Source organism: Cololabis saira, chromosome 2 (assembly GCF_033807715.1).
Source record: "Cololabis saira isolate AMF1-May2022 chromosome 2, fColSai1.1, whole genome shotgun sequence".
Classification (NCBI taxonomy): domain Eukaryota; kingdom Metazoa; phylum Chordata; class Actinopteri; order Beloniformes; family Belonidae; genus Cololabis; species Cololabis saira.
Window position 1 is genome coordinate 53540455 of NC_084588.1, and position 19642 is coordinate 53560096.

Sequence of the window (19642 nt, forward strand, 5' to 3'; positions counted from 1 at the left end):
AGGCTCTTTGTGTAATTAATTACAAAGTATATCCTCAAACTATGACCTACTAGTCTAAACTTGTCTAAAATGTGTTGAAAAAGGTGATATTAGAGTCTTATTATCATTATTATTATTATTATTATTACTATTATTATTATTATTATTATTATTATTATTATTACCTTTTCACAGAAGACATTTAAAGACAGGTCAAGGTTGTCTTAAAGTTAAGAAAAAAGTCAAGAACAAATTTGAGAACTTTTATTTCAAGAATACCATTTATTCTTAAGTTTTTTCTTAAGAAGAAACTTAAGAAGAAAGTTGAGAAAATACTTAAGAACTTTTTTGGAGAATATGACTTCTTCTCTTTTTTCTTCTTAAGACTGAACTTAGGAAAAAAATGAAACTTAAGAAGATTTTTCTTCTTAATAATGTTTTGTGAATCCGGTCTGTAAAACACTGTCCTCTTCATAGATTCAGACCTCGGTAAGGGGAATGTTATCTGACCACTATTTACCTCCGAGTATCGTATGAATGAGTGTCTGAACAGTAAGTTATTTTATTATAAAGAAATGTAGGAATTTGAGTGTTAATGATGCTATGGAAATATGTAAGCACACTAGCAGTTAGCCTGTCCTCAACCCTCAGCAGGAGAGACGTTCATGCATTTCTACAACACTTGGTCTTGATCAGGGGTCGGCAACCCAAAATGTTTTAGAGCCGTATTGGACCAAAAACACAATAAAACAAATATATCTGGAGCCGCGAAAAATGAAAAGTCTTGTATAAGCCTTAGAATGAAGAAACACATGCTGCATGTTTCTATATTAGTTATAACTGGGGGAAGATTGTTTTTTTCAAGATGCACTTCGAGAAAAAAGTCGAAATTTAGAGAAAAAAGTCGAAATGTTGAGAAAAAAGTCGGAATGTCGAGAAAAAAGTCGAAATGTCGAGAAAAAAGTTGAAATGTTGAGAAAAAAGTTGAAATGTCGAGGAAATACTCAAAATTTCGTGAAAAAAGTCGAAATGTCAAGAAAAAAAATCAAAATTTTGAGAGAAAAGTCGAAATGTCAAGATTGGAAAGGAAAAGGGAAGAAAAAGAGAAAAAAGAAAAAAAAAGGTCAAACATTTTTGAAAAAGCTAGAGCTAGAGCCGCGGGTTGCCGAGCCCTGTTCTTGATGAACAACCAAGAATCAAGAACCAGTCTTGCAGCCTTGTTTTGTGCCATTTGTCGTTTCTTTAGAAGACTGCTGGATGCTGCAGACCAAACACCTGAACAGTAATCCAAATGACACAAAAACAATGAACAAACAGCTTTGCAAAACAACTGTGTCTTTAGAAACGGTGCACATTTGCGTGTTACGGCAACAGCTCTGCCCATTTCAGCAACAACTTTATCTTTGTGATCAGACCAAGACAAAGTCCAAGAATCTTAACACTTTTTACGCGTCCCTTCACACGGCCGTCAGATCGGCACTAACACGTACGAGCTGTCGTTCACCAGAAGCCCCGGTCACTGCTTTGTTATTGTGCCGTTACGTTTACAGACCCAAAAAGTTAAATTGACCATAGTTCCCTGTTCAGGTTGTATTAACATCCCTTCAAAAGATGTTTAAAGGATATATAAACACATGTTTCATACAGGACTCCTCTGGACATTATATACTGTAAACATGTCAGTTTGTAGAGTTTTCAGTTAGTTCTGAAGCTGATTTATGCTCGAGCTCTTCCAGAGAATATGCTGTTTACGTTTCTCTCTCAGACTTCGGGTTCGCCCAGTACATGTCTCCGTGGGACGAGCAGTGCGCGCTGAGGGGATCTCCGCTCTACATGGCTCCGGAGATGGTTTGCCGGCACCAGTACGACTCCAGGGTGGATCTCTGGTCTGTGGGCGTCATCCTGTACGGTATGTGGAGGACTAGGTTAGGGATCCATTCAAATGTCAAGAATCGATTCGATCGTAGAAAATTCTTGGGTTGGAAATCCCCAAAGCCTCCTTCTACTACCTTATGGCTCAAAGATATTATGGATTTCTTAAAATTGGAAAAAATAAAGTTTACAATTAGAGGTTTTTCTCGAGCTGGAAACCATTTATTACCTATTTTGAAAATGTGAGGGAACTTCCAAAGGACTGAGCTGATGTCTTTGTTTCTTGTTGTTTTTCATTTTTCTATCCCTAAAAATAGTAACAGCCCAATTACATTGGTATATAACTCTGGGGGTGATATATGACAACATTCCCACTCAAGTGTTTACTAGTATAACTTGTGACTATTACTGGAATTGCTAATCTCGGTTTCATTCTCGCTTTATTTTCTTATTTAAGTTTACATTCATTGCACTACTACTACTTTTATGTCACTATATTAGTATCTTTTTATTTTTATTTATTTACTATTTTTTTTAAATTTTATTATTATTATTTGTTTTATTTTTTGTTTATTTTTATTTATTTTTTGCTATTCCCAAAGGAAACTTAATGATGATAACCGTGGGGGGAGGGATGGGGAGAGGGAGAAAAAAAAAAGGTATGTTGCTGTTTTGCTCTGTATTGTGGAAACAATCTGCCAATAAAAACATATATATAAAAAGAATCAATTCGATTCCGATTCTTAAGATTCAGAATTGATTATCAAGATTTGATTTGATCCAATATTGATTTGGTTAGTGTTATTAAAACTGTTTTTTGAGCTGTTGCATGAATGATATGACTGTAGTTCTGCAACATATTAATACTAGTATTATATTGAGATTCAACAGCAAGTATTGCAGCTAATGATGCTGTAAGGACCAATCAGCTCCCAGAATGCTGATAGAACTGAAACAGAAACATCGTGTGGGTCAGAATTACCAAACAGATCCAGGAGGAAACAGAGACGATGAAATCAGTTTTATTTTTTCCCACATTCCGTTTTTATTTGTTCCATTTTCAGTCTATTTCGGTTTTTAATTTTTGAGCATTTGGTTTTTATCATTTTTTGCAAATGTAACCCCAAGACAGTATATAAAGTAATGAAATATAGACAATTTATGCAATTATAACCTAACACTTTAATGTTTTCATACCTTTAAACATATTTAAAGGCAAAAACATGGCACCAGTTATTCTCATGTCCAACAAAAAATTACTTTTTTGGGATAAACAAAAAAAATACCAAAAGTTGTAATGTAATGATGAAAAAAATAATACATAAATAAATAAATAAAATAAATAAATAAATAAATCGATCTTTAGACATATGAATCGATTTTTAGGAATTGATATGAGAATCGATTTAGAATTGGGAAATGTATTATTTCAACACAGGCCTATGGCGTACGTTCACATTTTCACCTCTTTTCAATCTCCTCTACATGAATCGTTCACGGTTTCAGAGTAATTAATTATGCTGCAATATTATAGTTTATTCATATACTGAAAGATCAAACTGTGAACTGTATAAACACTCGAGTTCCTCGGTGGTTCATTCAGGGGTGATTTCTCCTGTGAAATGAAGTGTGACTCCGTTACGACGGTGATTAATAACAGCAACGTTGAAAGGATAATCAGCTGAAAGAACCCGGAGGCTTGAGAGAGCGTCTCTAGTTAGAGCAGAATCGTATCATTAATCACATAAAGAAAAGCAGGTGGAGTCTTTTGAAGAGTTTAGTAGTACAGTGATGAAGCCATAATGAGGCAGTAGCCACTCGTTTAGGAGAATTGTGCAGAAACGACACACAACGTGGTGGGGGGGAGTTTATGTCACAATCAGTTATAAAAGTTCATGAAAATGTCAGATTATTTACTTACAATTTCTCACTTTTGTCTCAACATCAGTCATAACATGTTTACGGGTCAATGACGAATAAGGATTTTCAACAGGTCAATTTTAAAATAATAAAAAAAAGAATATCTATTGCAGTAGTTCAAACATTAAGAATGTTGTGTACACATAAATTCATATAAACATTTTAAATTAAGTGATTTCAGAGTTTTTTGTCAAGATGAATTGGCACTAGCCTTAAAAAAGGTCATGTGGTGCAACCATGATTCATATTAAAATAAATTAATTTCCTTAACATCTTGATTGCATCTTGTATTACACAGAAATGGTTGTTTTTTTAATAGTTGCTCCACATGATATTTCATAAAATGGACATCAGTCAAACTTTCAAAAAAAGTCGCACCACATTACATTTTGACACTTAAAACAACAACAAAATCCCAAATAACTAGTATTTTTTGTAAATTTCAAGTGAGTCCATATGTGGGACAGGTAGGTCATAAATATGGTATTTGTTTTATCCATTTAAACCTTTTTTTGAATTGAAAAAAAGTCAGTTTTTCAGAAAATATAGGCGTCACGTCATTGACCGTTATACATATAGGGCCCGATTTACTAAGATCCTAAATAAAGAGTACTAAATTGCGTGTGCACTGAAAAAGTTTGCACGTGCTGTTGTTGTGTGTTTTGCGGGTGATCAACTAAGATTGCGTGCGCAATTGATAACAGGTGCAAACAGAAGTATTTAAATGAGGTGTTGCGTGTTTTACGGTTTGCGAGCGCAAACTCTGCGCCATGGAGAGTCTGGATGGAATGCACAGTCACAAGTCACAAGCGCAAAATGAAATTTGAAGAGTTGGAGTTAGAGATATTAGTGGAAGAGGCAAATAAACACATTCATGAACTACAGCAAAGAAATTTAAACATTACCAAAAGAAACGCAATATCGGAGAAATCCTGCGATAGAATAAATGCAGTTGGTAACACAAAAAACGGAAAAACGTCTGGTTTTTCATATTTCAATTTTAGGCACAGATCAAAAATACGAAATAGAAAAACGGGCCACAGGACTGAATTTGATTTTAATATTGAATTGGTCGGGTTTGCGTGACCCGGCGGTGCTCGGCATGATCTGAGGAGAAAAAGACAATCAGACACAGAGCTGGAGAGCGCTTTGATTCATCTATTTATGAGTTAAGTTTTTATTCAGATGTCCACAGTATATTGCAAATATTATATATTATATAGCAAACACTGACAGTAAATGTGTGACAGACGGGACCATCATATGGCCGTCGATTTAACGCAGAACCATAATTCAGGCGAAGCTGCAGTCTCTGCGCTGATCCTGACACAGCGGGTCGGATTTGGTCATGATGTTTAACCTGTGTTTTGTGATTAATAAGCACGGATTTTAATTAAATGTAATTTACGAAGGATGATTTCACGTTCAATAAGATAAATAATCAATAAAATACAAAGTTTTGCAGAAAGGCTTGGCCTGCTTGTGGGCGAGTGGAGGGGGGCACAATAAAAGAAGGTGGCAAGATATAAGGCGAAGAACTAAAGAAAAAGTGGCCTTTAATAAAACTTGTGCAACCATTTTTAAAATAGCATGCAGCAGAATAAAGACTCTCTCTCTGCGTATTCTTTGATTTTGGATGTCGCCTCCTTGCCACAATAACAGCAGCAGCAGATTAGCACCTTCCTTTCGAACGTATTAAATACAGACGCAATCACAATACGCGCAATTACTTTCAGGCTTGGTAAATCTCATTGCGCGTGGTAAATTAACCTATTTGCATCTTCCCCTCCCAGTATTTAGGATTTCTGGCGGCTACGCCCCATATTGATTATTCATCAGGGCAAAAGTACTAACTGAATTGCGTGTGCAATTTTGCGCATTTCAGAGACGCAGTCGTCTTTGCACGCTGTTAGTAGATCAGCTGGCACTTGCTGGTTTGCGGGTGTTGTCAAGTTTGCACACGTTTTAACACACGCAAACCTTTAGTAAATCGGGCCCATAATGCAGATATTTTCAACGTCTAGATATTTGACTATATTTAACGCCACAGAACTGATTGTTTGTTGTGGTTTCTGGTCTGAAAACGACGTCTGGTGGAATTAGTGTCTTAATAAGATTAACTATTAGAACATAAACGCCATTGTTGGGGTTAAAGCTTTTGTTACGTGTAAACTTGCTGCTGGCTAATGATTAGTCATGTGAACTTAAACCCTCTTAACTTTTATAAGGGCCAGTGGTGGCAGGGGCAAATAAAAACACAGGAAATGGGCTGTAACTGCTGGTGAGGACGTTTACTTTGATCTAAGCATCAAAAGACTGACCAAACAGACGTTCATAGTGACGGGAAAGCCTGCAGACGAGTTGCATCCTGATTCCTGCATATTCATCATTTCATGAGATCTCTGTAAATATTGCACATTATTATTTCTAACGATGTCCCGTTCATTGTCTGTGCACGCAGAGACGCTGTTTGGACGACCACCCTTCGCATCAAAGTCTTATGCTGAATTGGAGGAGAAGATTCGGAGCAACCAACCTGTGGAGGTAAGTGATGAATTAATCTTCTTTTAGTCAACTTTTCTGTAGAAAAAAAAAATGACGTGCACTTGTACGGTGGCCGAGACCCGCCATTGCTGAAAATTAAAGAAACGCTGCAAATAAAAAGAAACGCCGCTGCAAATAAAATAAATGCTTTGCAAATAAAAGAAACGCTTTGCAAATAAAAGAAACGCTGCAAATAAAAGAAACGCTGCAAATAAAAGAAACGCTGCAAATAAAAACGACGACGCAAATAAAAAAGGAGAAGAAGAAGAAGAGGACGTAAGTGAAAAGGAAGAAATAAGAAGAGCGAGGAATAAGAAGAACAACGAACCAGAAAATAAGTGAAAAGGTTAGTGTTCGACGTCGCTACGTGTCATTTTTAATGTGTTAGGCCATGTTCTCACATAAAAACACCGGTGCATCGGCAAAAATAGTCCCCGGTAATTCACTTCCGTTGTGGCTTTTTTATTTGCGTCGTTTTTTTAATTTTATTTGCAGCGTTTCTTTTATTTGCAGCGTTTATTTTATTTGCAGCGGCGTTTGTTTCTGTTTGCAGCGTTTATTTTATTTTCAGCAATGGCGGGTCTCGGCCACCGTACACTTGGGCTTCAGTATTTCTAAATATGCAAATGATAAATATTTCCTAAAAGTACAAATGAAGACCTCAATGTGTTTGATACAGGAACGGTGCAAGTTTGAATTACCCAGATTTTTCAGTGTGGCTTCCATCACTCCAAATACGCACACGTGCATCATCAGACTGGGAATAAGAGCTGAGTTAAATTTAAACTGGGATGAAGTTCTATGCAGTTACACAGATATCAGAGCAGATTTGAAGCACCATGTTATTATTGTTGACTATTAAACCACTAGGTGGCGCTTTGTTCCACATCAGGACGATTAGCAACGGCGCCCCCACAACTACAATCAGACTGGGAATCTTGCATGATTTAATTGACATTTAAAGAAACTCTGGGATGATATTTGAAACTAAATAAAGATAAAGTGAATAAAACACAAACAGCAAAGGATTTGAACTCACAAAGACACTTTTAAAACTTCAATGAGGATAATACAAAGGTTTCTGTTTGGGAAACTTTTTGAAATCAGTAAAAGACTGATGGATCTTAGAAGTGAACAGACTTTACGCAGACGTCAGATGGGGGGAACTTCCACAACAGATGGATTCCTGTGTCAAACGTCAGGCTGAGGCCTAAGGTACGGTGGCCGAGACCCGCCAATGCTGAAAATAAAAGTAACGCTGCAAACAGAAACAAACGCCGCTGCAAATTAAATAAACGCTGCAAATAAAAAGAAACCCCGCTGCAAATTTAAAAAAACTACGCAAATAAAAAAGCCACAACGGAAGTGAATTACCGGGGACTGTTTTTGCCGATGCACCAGTGTTTTTTACGTGAGAGGAGAAGTCCCTGAACACCACACACAGCTACAACTTCACATTCATCCAAATAACTATTGTTACCCACGCTTTAGATTATTCTTGGCATTATTATTAATGATAAAAACAACAAAAACTACAACACCGGTGTCCTCTCACATAAAAAAACCGGTGCATCGGCAAAAACAGTCCCCGGTAATTCACTTCCGTTGTGGCTTTTTTATTTGCGTCGTTTTTTATTTTATTTGCAGCGGGGTTTCTTTATATTTTCAGCGTTTATTTTATTTGCAGCGGCATTTGTTTCTGTTTGCAGCGTTACTTTTATTTTCAGCAATGGCGGGTCTCGGCCACCGTACTAATGGGTTGCATTTGCACTGATGGTCCATTACCCAGGAATTCCCGTGGAGTTTTAAGGTCCATCTTTTGACAGAAGGTGGTGATGTGATCAGATCTTGTTTTGCTGTTTTGTTCCTCAGCTTCCTCCCGGGGCCAGAGTTTCCCAGGACTGCAGGAACCTTCTGTTGCGGCTGCTGGAGAGAAAACCCGACGCCCGGATCACGTTTGCCGAGTTCTTCAACCACCCGTTCGTAGATCTGGAGCACATGCCGAGTGCGGAGAGCATCGTGAAGGCAGTAAGTCTGGGAAGAATGTTGTCCACATGTGTTTATAGGTCTTATGCAAGTGGATTTTCCACGTAGATAAGAATGAGCTGGTGTAGATCAGCGGTTCCAACCTTTTTTCCTGGTTCCTCCTACTTGTGTCTAAGACCAGCCGGCCCCCGACCCGAACGTACTAGCACCAAAATAGTCTTTAATTGAAGAAATGAACATTAATTATGTTTTTTTGATACATTTCTCTTTGGTTTACTCTGTATACATATGACTAGGGCTGGGCGATTTTGGACAAAAATAAAATCCCGTTTTTTTTTCTCTGAAAACTCGATTTTCGATTTAGATTTTTTTGGTAAAACTACAAAAGACAATGGAATAAATTGTTTCAAATATTTTATCTTTATTTTTAAAGAAAAATAAACAAAACAAATTTCCCTATTGGGAATGAAGTGCAATTGAAAGATCCTGTAAATCCTCCTTGAGTTTAGTAAAGTGACAACATTTACCATTTTCTTGACCAAACAAAGACGACTAGACGAGCTCTGTCTGTAATGCAGCTGCAGAAAAGGAGAATCCATTTTCCTTTTTTTAACATCGTCTTGATTAATAAATCTGATTTAGATTTTAAATCGATTAATCCCACAGCCCTACATATGACTTTGTTTTTCTCCAATGTCACCAATGTATAAAATACGCACAAAAGGACATAAAAGGACATAAAAATATTTCTGAAAAAAGTCTCTTTTAATATGAGACCAACATTTTTTAACATTTTTCCTTTAACAACCTGTCGGAGTAGATTAAATGTTGAGTAATGATATAATAATAAGGAATTAAATCATTTCCTGTTTGTCACCAGTGTATAAAAAACACAAAAATATTCAAGACATTCATAAATTATTCCTAACAATGTCTTATGAATGACTCATTCGCAAATATCATTTTTACAACTGCATAATTTCAAAGCAGACAAAGTTTCGCGCCCCCAGAGATCTCTGCCCGGACCCCAGGGGGGGGAGGACCCCAGGTTGGGAGACACTGATCTAGATCACTGACAATTAGGGATGGGCGGTATGGACAAAAAAATGTATCACGATAATTTTTCTGGCATTTATCCTGATAACGATAAAAATGACAATTAAAAAATACCAATTCAACTCCATCTTTGTAACTATAAATTTCTTTCTTTCTTTCTTTCTTTCTTTCTTTCTTTCTTTCTTTCTTTCTTTCTTTCTTTCTTTCTTTCTTTCTTTCTTTCTTTCTTTCTTTCTTTCTTTCTTTCTTTCTTTCTTTCTTTCTTTCTTTCTTTCTTTCTTTCTTTCTTTCTTTCTTTCTTTCTTTCGCGTCGATTTAACGCAGTAAATCAGTTTTACACAAAAACATCATCAACGGGAATTTATCGTTTTTACCGCAAGATGAGAAATTCTTATCGTGGGGAATTTTTTTGACGGTTTATCGTGAACGGTAAAATATCACCCGTTCCTACTGACAATGTTATTATTTTAAAATTTGCTACTTCCAGAAAGCGCTGGTCGTGCAGGCGGTGGAGAAAGACCAGGAGGGGGAGAAGTCCGCCGCTCTTTCCCTGTACTGTAGCGCGCTCGAGCACTTTGTTCCTGCTATTCACTGTAAGAGCAATAACCCTCTCATATCCGTCTGTGGCTTCAGCGCTTCAACGCCGCGCTGCCTTTGTTTGAATACAATAAAGTGGCTAGGAAGACCGGCGTGAAATAAAACCTAAACCTCCCCTTCCCCTCCCCACAGACGAGACTGACCGACAACGCAAAGACGCCCTGAGGCAGAAGGTAGGCCTGGACAACGCTCCCATTTCACTTTCAGGTTGATTTCTGTCCTCAGTTTACAGGACTGTCTCAGAAAATTAGAATATTGTGATTTTCTGTAATGCAATTACAAAAAAAAAAAAGTCATACATTCCAGGATTCATTACAAATCAACTGAAATATTGCAAGCCTTTTATTATTTTAATATTGCTGATCATGGTTTACAGCTTAAGAAAACTCAAATATCCTATCTCAAAAAATTTGAATATTCTGGGAATCTTAATCTTAAACTGTAAACCATAATCAGCAATATTAAAATAATAAAAGGCTTGCAATATTTCAGTTGATTTGTAATGAATCCAGAATGTATGACATTTTAGTTTTTTTAATTGCATTACAGAAAATAAAGGAATTTATCACGATATTCTTAGTGATGCATCGATTGTTCAGTAACCGAAATTGTTCGGCCGAAAATGGCAAAAAAAACACTTTGGGTGTTCGGTGGAATAAATGGGAAAAAAAACGAACAATTAATAACGGCGTTGTAAAATAAGGAAATAGACTGGCCGCTCCGTAGCGGTTGCACCACAAACATAAATCGTTGGCCAAACAAAAAGTAACCACATAAGAATTTTACCAACATTCACCAGGAGGTGGAACCAAAACAACATAATGCTGGAAATTAAAACATGTTCAGTTTTTTATGTTCAATAAATATTTCTACCTTGTAATTTTGTAAAAGATTTTTTTCTTTGAAAAGCCTAAATCAAATGTATTTGATTTATGCAATGGTGAAAAAATTGGCCATGTTCCATGTTCGGTATTCGGCCAAGTGTTTATTATTATTCTCGGTTTCGGTTTCGGCCACAAATTTTCATTTCGGTGCATCACTAAATATTTTAATTTTCTGAGACAGTCCTGTATCTGTATTTAGTGCTCCAGTGAGTCCCGTGTTGTTGTGAGTTCAGTAAGTGTAAGAACTTCCTCCAGGTGAAGACGTACGTGTCCAGAGCGGAGGAGCTGAAAGCTCTGCTGGCCTCGGACAACAGACGGAGCTTTGAGGAGGCTCGGACCTCCAGAGACGTCCTCCGAGGTGAGAAACGCTCAGCTTCCAGATGAGAAGATGCATCATGGAAATATCTTAGATTTCTGGTGTTTTGTGTTTTTATCTTTGTCATTTGTTGTGTTTAAAACTGAAGCTCTTTCACCCTGCGTTCACACTGAAAGCGTCAAAAATCTCCTGACGCCAGCATCACGTTGCTTGGTGTCTGTCTGCGGTGATCACTGACACACCGGGTCGGAGCGGATTTGGTCATGATGTTTAACCTGTGTTTTGTCATTAATAAGCACGGTTTTTAATGATTTTGCGTTGGATCAATGCAAGGGCGTAGGTTTGCATAGGGACGGTAGGGACATAACACTACCAGCTTTTCAGGAGGCTCAAATTGTTCCCACCAACTTTTAAGCAACCTTACTTGCATTATATAATGAATTCAGATATAACGGTAATTTAGATTGTCTTCCCAAATGTTGTAGGGATAGAATTGACCCTACCTTTATTAAGTGAATTATTTTCATTATGTTCAGACTTACATTTACTCCTTTTCACTTGCTGAATTTGCCGGTCCATTTTTTTTTCCTCAATCGCACGTTTGATTGGCTGATGACTTGACCATTTTTTCCATAATTGCTCAACCCACTGATGCATTTTAGAGATGAAAATAAGGGAGAAGAAGGTGAAAGAGACAACCAATTAAAGCAATGTATTACTCTTGTGGTGAAGGACAATGTAGGCTAACATGTAGTTCCATAGGTTAAGTAGTAGTTAAGAGATTATTAATAAGTTTGTATTTGTTGTGTATGTTAATATAATTTAAGTTATGTTCAAATATTGCAATTTAAATTGCTAATAAAATCCTGGAATATTCTGGAAGTTTTCAAAATGTTTCTTTAGTAGTTTTTGAAAACAAAGGTTTGAATGGAACCGTGTATCAGGTGAACCAATAAACATGAAAGTTAGTATAAGTCAATACACATTTATTTTGAATTGATCATTTAGCTTATCAATTAATTAGGTTCATATTCGTGACAAATGTAGCCCTGACCCCCGTTCACCCAATCTGTTTGGTCTTTTAATGTCCCGTCCCCAGAAAAAAGTACATGCAGGTTTTGCTGGTATATCTAATAATTATAATAATATAATAATAATATATCGTCCCTACCAATGAGACCAAACCTACGCCCTTGGATCAATGTAGCAAATAAAATCGTTGGGACCATCCAGCTCGTCAACCATCAGTTATTGTTTCACGTGAGCAGTTCAGGTAAAAACAGCAGTCAAAACAGCAAAAACGTCATTTTGCTGGATGAAATATATTAATTCCTGATAAAATAAGTTTGTTAGTGACAGCTCTGCTCCTGTATGCATGTGAATGAGTGTATGTTTGTATGAACATGAAAGTACAATCTGCATTGAGGTTCTCGCTTCGGGAATCCCGGTGTGTGATTGGACGACGCCTCGGCGTCGCCTGTTGAGGATATTTTAATATAATTATGTAAATATTTTATAATCATTTAACACCTAAGTAAAACATTTAACTAGGACTAATATTGAGAGAGAAAGAGAGAGAGGGTGGAAAAAAACACTGGCCTGAGACACACGGGTAAGGGAGGGGGAGTCTGCTGCACTTGCAGCCCGTGGCCTTGAGTGACTGTGGCAAGGGTGAGAAGCAAAACTGGGAAGCTGTAACATTATGACATCATGACATCATGAGAAATTTCTGGCGAAGGTATCAAATCGGTGCCTAGAAAATACAGAAAATGTCTATCTGATACTGGGTATATAAAGCCGTGCTCCGGAGATAAGTTTTCAGAGTTTTCCTTGGACCGCGGAACTTGCGATGCTCTCCTGTGGACGTCTTGTTAACTTGTACTTTTTTTGCAATAAAGGACCTCCACAGTATTTGTTGGACGAATGCCAGCCGAAACTTTGACTCCTGTGTTTTCTTCAAGTCCACGGATGAAGGAAAAACTTAGACGATTTGGAATAATGGGAAACTTAGAATCATTGTGGAGATCCCAAAAAGGATTTTCTCTACACGCCGCTGCTCATTTGCATAAAGTTCAGATTTTTCAACTTCAAATTGAAGCGCTGCTCCGGCTGCTCCCACCGCCTCTGCTGCCTCTGGTGCCTCTGGTGCCTCTGTCGCTTCTCGACGCGCGTTTTCATAGAAAATGAATGGCAGCCGGCTGCCTATGACGTCCGTGATGCTTCCAGTGTGAACGCAGGGTAACGGTAACTGTGTCCTGGTGGCGGCGGCCGCTCCAACACACACAAACAGCTAAAGAAACATGACGCCTGCAAGTTCTGAGAGCCGTTTGTGGCCTAAGTTTGTGTAAGAGCTAATTGGTTTAGATTATGACGTCATCGTCCATAACAATGAGCATCAGATGACGCAGGAAAGTTTGTCAATCATAAAGTAATGCCTGCCAGTTTTACCCTCCATTGCTTTGGAACTCGATACAGAGAGAGACTGAACTTTGTTTTACTTTTGCTGCAGAAATGTCTCAGGACCAACCACGACTACTGGCTGCTCTGGATTTGGCCTCCGTCGCCGTCGCAAAGGTCAGAGTTCATCCATCCTGCAGAGATCTACGGACAGAAAAGTATTTTACGACCACATGTGTAGGAGAGCAGATATGCTTTTGTTTTGCTTTACTGATATTGTGTAAGCTCTAATTGTGTTGGGTTTCTTTTTCTTTTTTTACTATATACAGGACTGTCTCAGAAAATTAGAATATTGTGATAAAGTCCTTTATTTTCTGTAATGCAATTAAAAAAACTAAAATGTCATCCATTCTAGATTCATTAGAAATCAACTGAAATATTGCAAGCCTTTTATTATTTTAATATTGCTGATCATGGTTTACAGCTTAAGAAAACTCACAAATCCTATCTCAAAAATTTGAATATTCTGGGAATCTTAATCTTAAACTGTAAGCCATAATCAGCAATATTAAAATAATAAAAGGCTTGCAATATTTCAGTTGATTTGTAATGAATCCAGAATGTATGACATTTTAGTTTTTTTTAATTGCATTATAGAAAATAAAGAACTTTATCACAATATTCTAGTTTTCTCAGACAGTCCTGTGTGTTCTTGTCTTTTGTTTACACTGTAAGAATTTCAAGAATCAACATCCTGCCTTTTGCAGACATTTCTGAGTAGTTGTATTAGTGTTGAGTTAGTTGAGTGATGAAGTTAACGGTGACGGGAGGAGCATCATTTTTTACTTTTGGTGCGTTCAAGTGAAACTGAATCCCGGGGACTTTGTGAAGAGACATTTTCATGGCTGTTTCTTGTACGACTGTTGCAGCCCGGGTTGGAAGACTGAAGGGACGTAACCAGTACTCGAGTTGTAAAAACAATCAGGGGGATGGTGGATTTTATCATATGGGGACAGATAATTTGTGCTGATTACAAATAATATAATATATTACAAATAATAGCAGTGACCAAAACAGCTGCAGAAATACTGCAGGAATGACATAGCAGCAGTTAAATGCAGCCTTCTGTAAGCTTTAAATATCCACTGGGCTTACATCAAATACATCAAAACACAACAATAAAAAACACTTTTCTGAACTTATCAATATGACTCTGTCCTTCACAGGATAAGTAACATGGATCACTGCAAAAACTCACAATCTTAACAAGAATATTTGTCTTATTTCTAGTTAAAATGTCTCATTTTAGTAAAAAAAATCTCAACACTGGAAAAAACAACAATTTTCACCTGTTTCAAGTAGATTTTCACTTGAAATAAGTAGAAAAATCTGCCAGTGGAACAAGATTTTTTTGCTTGTAATAAGAAGATAAATCTTGTTCCACAGGCAGATTTTCCTACTTATTTCAAGTGAAAATCTACTTGAAACAGGTGAAAATTGTCAAATAAGTTATTTATCTGGTGTTATTTTTCTGGTGATGACTCTAAGGGCCCGATTTACTAAGATCCTAAATAAAGAGTACTAAATTGCGTGTGCACTGAAAAAGTTTGCGCGTGCTGTTGTTGTGTGTTTTGCGGGTGATCAACTAAGATTGATAACACGTGCAAACAGCAGTATTTAAATGAGGTGTTGTGCGTCTTACAGTTTGCGGCGCAAACTTTGTGCCATGGAGTCTGGATGAAAAGCAGGATTTAGTCGCAAGTGCAAAATGAAATTTGACGAGTTGGAGTTAGAGATATTAGTGGAAGAGGCAAATTGTTGTGCCGTATTCAGCACCCCTGCCGTGAAAAGCACCCCCTTGTATATTCAATGATAAATAGACCAAGAAAAAAAACAACACACTGACACTTCAATATATTTATATATACACACTCACACAAACACATACTTAGGAGTTTATATTATATATATTTACAAATATTATGGAAGACAACACAGTAAGCAGGCTATTAATTAATGACATCAATAACCATTTACCCAATTTTCGTTATCTGTGACTGTGATTGTGGGAAAGTATGACTATTGTGGAATCCATGAGCGCATTTAAACATGAATCATTAACACAAAACTGGACACTAAACAGAATGTGACACGGAATGAGAATATCATTTTTGTCAGACGAGGGGGTGCTTTTCACGGCAGGGGTGCTGAATACGGCGCAACACCGGGGTATGAAGACTGCAGAACAAGTATAGGCGCACAATGAGAAACACTTTTTTCTCCATGAAAACACGTGATTTATTTATTATCACAAATAAAAAAATGAAGATGCCTCCTGTGGCAACCTTTTGCTGAATAATACTCGATTTAACATTCAAATAAAATATTTCTGCTTTTGCATGTGGAGATTAGCACCTTCCTTTCGAACGTATTAAATACAGACGCAATCACAATTCCCGCAAAAACGTTCTGGCTTGGTAAATCTCATTGCGTGTGGTAAATGGAGAATTTGCATCTTTCCCTCCCAGTATTTAGTGATTTCTGGCGGGTACGCCCCATATTGATTATTCATCAGGGCAAAAGTACTAAATGAACAGCGTGTGCTATTTTGCGCATTTCAGAGACGCAGTCCTCTTTGCACGCTGTTAGTAGATCAGCTGGCACTTTGGTTTGCGGGTGATGTCAAGTTTGCACACGTTTTTACACACGCAAACCTTTAGTAAATCGGGCCCTAAATGTTGAAATAGCAGTAAAACCACATTCATTGATGAAATGACATAAGGGATGGAAAGGAGGGATGGAAGTTTTACAGGGGGGATGATTTGGACTGTTTTTATTTCAGGGGGGATGATTTGGACCGTTTTTATTTCAGGGGGGATGATTTGGACCGTTTTTATTTCAGGGGGGGATGATTTGGACCGTTTTTATTTCAGGGGGATGATTTGGACCGTTTTTATTTCAGGGGGGGATGATTTGGACCGTTTTTATTTCAGGGGGGATGATTTGGACCGTTTTTATTTCAGGGGGGATGATTTGGACTGTTTTTATTTCAGGGGGGGATGATTTGGACCGTTTTTATTTCAGGGGGGATGATTTGGACCGTTTTTATTCCAGGGGGGATGATTTGGACCGTTTTTATTCCAGGGGGGATGCCGTCCCCCCTCAACTCCAATACTGGGCGTAACAGCCAGACAGTGAAGGGTAGAACTGAAAATCCCCTCAATACATCCCAGATCCCTTTAGTCGGATCACAATAATCTTTCCTATTAAAGAAACTTCAGAAACTCTTTTCGTAGCTCTTATACGTGCAGGAAATGATATCACTTCCTTTTATGTTGACAGCGGGGTAACTATCATCAATGATTGATTGATGGATATCTTTTATTTCGAACATAAGCACAAAATAAATAAATAAATAAAACATCAGAACGATAGATCAATAACATAAAAAAGAACAATAATAATCATTAATAATAAATGTACCATCGTAAACAAAGTAGACGAGAATTAATAAATATAATAGCAAATGATTTATGCTTGAAAAAGGAGTAGGAAGAAGTAAAAACTGTAAGAAAACCTGCCATAACAGGGAGGCCTTAAAACGGGTCCTTAAAAAGTCTTAAATTCCATTTTTGCTAAAATAATGTCTTAATTTGTCTTAAATCTCAATCCAAGGGTCTTAATTTACGAGTGAATGTATCCAGTCATCATTAACAAGTTTATTTCATCGTTTTGAGGAGAATCAGAGGTTCTAAATCTGTGTGCCAGGTTGGGCAAGTTTCAGCCTGATTGGGCTGAAAAATATATATTTGGGCTGCTTTTCCTGGTTTTTATCAAATATTTTGGAGAAGTAATTAACCAAAAAGTTCCCATTATAGCAGAGAAAAGTAGAAACGTACACAATAAACTCACTGATATTATATTTGCTTTAATCTACTAAATTTAATTGTAGTCTTTGTTTGGAGCCTGAACTTTTTTTTGCTATTTATTGGTGTTGTGAAGCTTGAAATTTATAAAGCGTTTAATAATTTACAGTTTTAACAGAGAATGTTTGATTCGGGCTGGTTTTTCAGTATTTCGGCGGGTTTTACATCGTGTTTGGGCTGGAACTTTTCAGCCAGATCTGGCAACCTCGACCTCAGCGCTGGATTTCTTCGTGACTTGTCTTTTTGGTCTTAAATTTTGTTTGAAAATGGTATTAAAAAGCCTTAAATTTAATTTAGTCAAACCTGTAGACACCCTGCATAATTAAAAAGGTTATATTAGGGCTGGGCGATATATCGAGATTTTAATATATATCGATATATTTTCTAACGCTATATGGTACGAGACAATATCGTTTATATCGATTTAAAAATTAGTATTTATTTATTTTTTTTTTATGTATTTGATATAGCTTATTTTGTGACAAATTAACTTGAATGTTTTATTTGAGATTTGCACAAATGTTTTGTTATTTGCACAACTGTCAACCTCAGTGGAAAAGTCTGCCTGTTACTGTCTACATTGTATTAATTACATTGTATTTTAATTTAATTGTTATGCAGGAAAGGGATATTTGTTTTATTTTATTCAAGAAGCATTTTTATTCTATATATGCAGCAGTTTATTTTTATTTCATTTGTTTTATAGATTTTGATATTGTGCAGACCTCTGTTAATAAAGGAACCTGTGTGACATTTGGCACGAGGCTTTGTATTAAAACTGAAAAAAATGAAGCTAACAGAGATGCTAACAGAGATGCTAACAGAGATGCTAACAGAGATGCTATGCTATAATGCTTTGGGGGAAACCCCAATTATGTCACAGAAAAAATATCCATATATATCGAGTATCAACATTCAGCTAGAAAATATGGAGATATGACTTTTGGTCCATATCGCCCAGCCCTAGTTTATATTAACACCCGTTCTTAACAATCGCATCTAACAATCTAACAAAATCCAGGTGAATGCAGTGACTGTGAAGTTCAAGATTTATTCAGTTGATTTAGAAAAACAACAAATGAGGAGATAAGTGTTCACTGGTCTAGCAGCAATCAGCGATCTGATCTTCCACTCCAACGCTCGTTCCTACGGTGGGAATGCGACCAGAGAAAAGGCCCAAGAAGGAATGTTGTTGTTTTTTTTCCCCTCCCTTTAGCTCCGCCGTCCCACCAGGCCCTTAAAAGTGTTAGTTCTGAAGGAACTTTACGACGAGGTTCCTCTGGTCGGTTTGAAAGCGTTGTCAACCTTTCTGTCCAGGAAGAGAGCCGAGCAGACGATCACGAGGCTCTGGATCTGTACCAGCACTGTTTGGGGGAACTGCTGTTGGCGCTGGCAGGTAAACGCACGCATTTACTCCTTTTGTCCTTTCTAGTTTGTTTTGCGTCCCCTAATATAGGATTTTCTGTAATGCAATTACAAAAACAAAAATGTCATCCATTCTGGATTCATTACAAATCAACTGAAATATTGCAAGCCTTTTATTATTTTAATATTGCTGATCATGGCTTACAGCTTAAAAAAACTCAAATATCCTATCTCAAAAAATTAGAATATTCTGGGAATCTTAATCTTAAAGTTCGGTGTCCTCATCACTTTAATTTCTACAACAAATCCTGCCTTGAAGTCGGACCAAGCGTCAAGACTTTTGTATCTTCAATCTTTGCTTTGTGTATTTCCCCGGCGTAGAAATTAAGTACATTTAAATATCAGGAAACTGGATTTGTGGCCAAATATTAATGTCCATGGACCACTGGTTCTTGGTAACTGTACCAAATATTAATGTCCATGGACCACTGGTTCTTGGTAACTGTACCAAATATTAATGTCCATGGACCACTGGTTCTTGGGGTAACTGTACCAAATATTAATGTCCATGGACCACTGGTTCTTGGGGTAACTGTACCAAATATTAATGTCCATGGACCACTGGTTCTTGGTAACTGTACCAAATATTAATGTCCATGGACCACTGGTTCTGGTAACTGTACCAAATATTAATGTCCATGGACCACTGGTTCTTGGGGTAACTGTACCAAATATTAATGTCCATGGACCACTGGTTCTGGTAACTGTACCAAATATTAATGTCCATGGACCACTGGTTC

At 37.2% G+C, this 19642-nt stretch overlaps 1 protein-coding gene across 1 annotated transcript in view; it reads left to right on the forward strand.

Annotated features, from left to right (window-relative positions):
• ulk3 (unc-51 like kinase 3) overlaps positions 1 to 19642 on the forward strand; it is a 59658-nt gene that overhangs the window by 14008 nt on the left and 26008 nt on the right. Inside the window, exons 6-13 of the mRNA XM_061711647.1 lie at positions 1745 to 1888; positions 6233 to 6315; positions 8188 to 8343; positions 9845 to 9950; positions 10087 to 10127; positions 11094 to 11196; positions 13664 to 13728; positions 18795 to 18873. Of these exons, the coding sequence (XP_061567631.1) occupies positions 1745 to 1888; positions 6233 to 6315; positions 8188 to 8343; positions 9845 to 9950; positions 10087 to 10127; positions 11094 to 11196; positions 13664 to 13728; positions 18795 to 18873 (777 nt within the window). The remainder of the gene's footprint in view (positions 1 to 1744; positions 1889 to 6232; positions 6316 to 8187; positions 8344 to 9844; positions 9951 to 10086; positions 10128 to 11093; positions 11197 to 13663; positions 13729 to 18794; positions 18874 to 19642) is intronic.